The sequence below is a fragment of the Papaver somniferum genome, chromosome 9, assembly GCF_003573695.1.
Source record: "Papaver somniferum cultivar HN1 chromosome 9, ASM357369v1, whole genome shotgun sequence".
Lineage (NCBI taxonomy): Eukaryota > Viridiplantae > Streptophyta > Magnoliopsida > Ranunculales > Papaveraceae > Papaver > Papaver somniferum.
Window position 1 is genome coordinate 134,303,573 of NC_039366.1, and position 2,878 is coordinate 134,306,450.

The 2,878-nt window shown below is 36.7% G+C and overlaps 1 protein-coding gene across 1 annotated transcript; it reads right to left on the reverse strand.

Annotated features, from left to right (window-relative positions):
• Positions 1 to 750: 750 nt before the first annotated feature.
• Positions 751 to 2,039, reverse strand: LOC113312605. Its single transcript, XM_026561345.1, has 2 exons — positions 1,519 to 2,039; positions 751 to 1,228 (listed from the first exon to the last, which is right to left on the reverse strand). The coding sequence occupies exons 1-2, from the start codon at positions 2,037 to 2,039 to the stop codon at positions 751 to 753; spliced, it is 999 nt and encodes a 332-aa protein (XP_026417130.1).
• Positions 2,040 to 2,878: the final 839 nt, after the last annotated feature.

Genomic DNA, 2,878 nt, shown 5'->3' on the forward strand with positions numbered 1-2,878 from the left:
AAGTTTAATCGATTAGAGATCCGACCTTGTGGTTGTTTATTTAATTGATTAACACTTGGACATTGGTCTTTGGTACCGTCCAAGTTATTCCTTGTATTTGATAAAGACTCACTATTGTTTTTAGCTTGAGTAAAAATTAAATCAAGTGAGAGATATTAACTCCTTTAGATACTTTTATCTAGATTGAGTCTGACTGTCTAGTTGATTCTCTAGCAAAGTATTTCGGAGTTAGTCCATACAGATTGCTAAGTGAAATATTGGGTGGTGTTGTTAGACCCCCGCTTTTTCAGTTTCAATATTGATGTTTTGAAAATATACTTGTGTCAGTACTAAGGTATGTATTACAGGTTAGGAAATATTAAGGTGTACATGATTGTGCACAGTTTCTGACAGAGTAGAAAATATGACAGGAAATGGTACAGGAAGGTGTACACAATGGTACACATGTACTAACAGAAACATAGAATAGAAAAAGTAATAACCTAGTATCAATCATTGAACAACAAAAATAAAAACTAATTACTGGCATTAGAACTGAAAAAATAGAATATTACTATACAAAATAAACTAGTAGCATCCATTGTACAACAAGGTGTACATAATGGTATACATGTAAAAAGACAGGTAAGAAAAGTGAAGTGCACAGGATGGTGTACATAATGGTACACAGATCCTGACACTAATTATCCATGAATAGAAAAATGAAAAGACATTACCAAAAGTAAAAACCAAAAAACATAGTAAAAAGCATCAAGGCATGGGGCAGGTAGCTCTGTTATGGTGACCAAGAGTGAAGCACTTTGTGCACATCATAGGCCTCTTTTGCTTCTCCCAAGCCTTCTTGAAACGCTGTTCTCTTCGTCTACCAGGTGGAGGCACAGGAATAGGAACAATAATCCTATCATTAGGATCATAAGACTGTGGCTTGTCATAATTGGGGATTGGAAAGATGATATCTTGGTATGTCCTGTTGTACCATTCAGTGGTGAAGTATGGCTCAACAAATGAATATATGTCCTCCCTCGTAGATTGAATGGAAGCACAAGCATGTGCACAGGGAAAACCATTTACTTTCCACCCGTGACACGTACAAGTTATCTCTAACAGATCTACAGAATGAGTGCGGGGAGACCTGACTTCATACAGTCTTTCCATAGACTCAACAATAGTCCAAGTACGACCAATGTTGATGTTCTCGTTTAGTATATCCTCGTATACGGGAGTGAGCCTAGTGTTAAAATTTTCAAGACCTTTTACCCTTCTCTTAGAAATTCATCTGCATAACCTTCAAACTAAGATAATAAAAACACAAAACATAAAATCAAAACATGATATAGAAGAAACACAGATAAAACATGTGTACAACAATATACACATTAAGAAATCCATGTGTACAACAATGTACACACAGTTGCAGGATCACATATATAACATGTGTACAAGTATGTACACATCAAGCAAATCCATGTGTACGACAGTAAAAATTAAATGAAATGAAACATTAAACATAAAACTCACCATATCGCATCAAGAAGAGCAAAAGAAGGCAACTTTTTGAACTCAAGAATCCAGTTATTGAATGACTCGGAAATAGTTGAAGAGTGAGCAGCATATCTGCATACAGGGAAAAATGCATTTTCCCATTTCTCCTTTGGAATGTTCCTGAGATAATTAGCAACATGTCCACAACCAATTGCATGCATGCCACGCAAAGCTTCTTCAAAGTTCGCTGCTGTGTAAGAGTAAGCAGCTTTGTAAAACAAATCAATAACGACATTGTAATTCGCATCACCTTTTCCAATGGGGAGATTGCACTTGATGTGGTAAAAGCAATAGTTATGATATGAACCAGGAAATGCTCTTGGAATGCCCTGCAAAAGTCCTTTGTGACGATCACTAAGGAAAACAATCGGACGATCATAGACCACTTGTTGAAGATTATCCAAAAACCAAAACCAATTGTCTTTGTTTTCAGATAAAACTATAGCAAAGGCATATGGGTAAAAACCATCATTTCCATTGACACATGTTGCAGCCATCAAAGTACCCCTGAATCTACCAGTGAAAAGTAGCGTCCAAGTAAATCATGGGCCTGAGATACTTATAGCTATGCTTGCAAGCACCGAAACAGATGAAAATCCGCTTAAATCTTCCAGTTTCTTCATCAACTTCAAGTTTCACAAAGCTATCAGGATTGGTTTGCTCAATGGCTTTCACATACCAATGTAAATCGCTATACGACTTCTCGTCGTCACCATATTGATCTTCAAATACGTCTTTTTCCCCTCTACGGGCATGGTGATACTTAATATTGGACCCATAAGTCTTATTAAAGAGTGACATGATCTGTTTGGGTTTTAAAGTGGGATCACCCTGTATACTGTCAGCGATCAAATGCTTAACTAACTTGGTTGTCACCGCAGGACTCTTCAACCTCAAACCAACTCCACAGCTACAAAAAAAATAAATCTGGAATAAGTAATGTGCACCATATTGTACACCTAATAAAATCTCAAAAACAACAACACACATGCAAAAAGAAAGCACAGACCAAACAAGAATATGAAATTTACACCACAATGAGCCACCTAAAAAGCCTACAACAAGTAATGTGCACCACAATGTACACCTAAAACAAGTCTACATATTAAAACTTATAACATGGATCAATAAAACAAGTGAACACCATTAACCTGTGAATAACGTTAGAATCTTTCAGCACAAACCGAGAAATGTCACCATTCACGGGCCCAAAGTGAATCCTCCAACCACAACCATCTTCTTCGCACTTTGCAGTAAAACGAGTCTTGTCGTTTTTAAGAATAACAATCTGGTAACCAGTACATATCTTGTACTGATCAACATCAATCCTTACAGC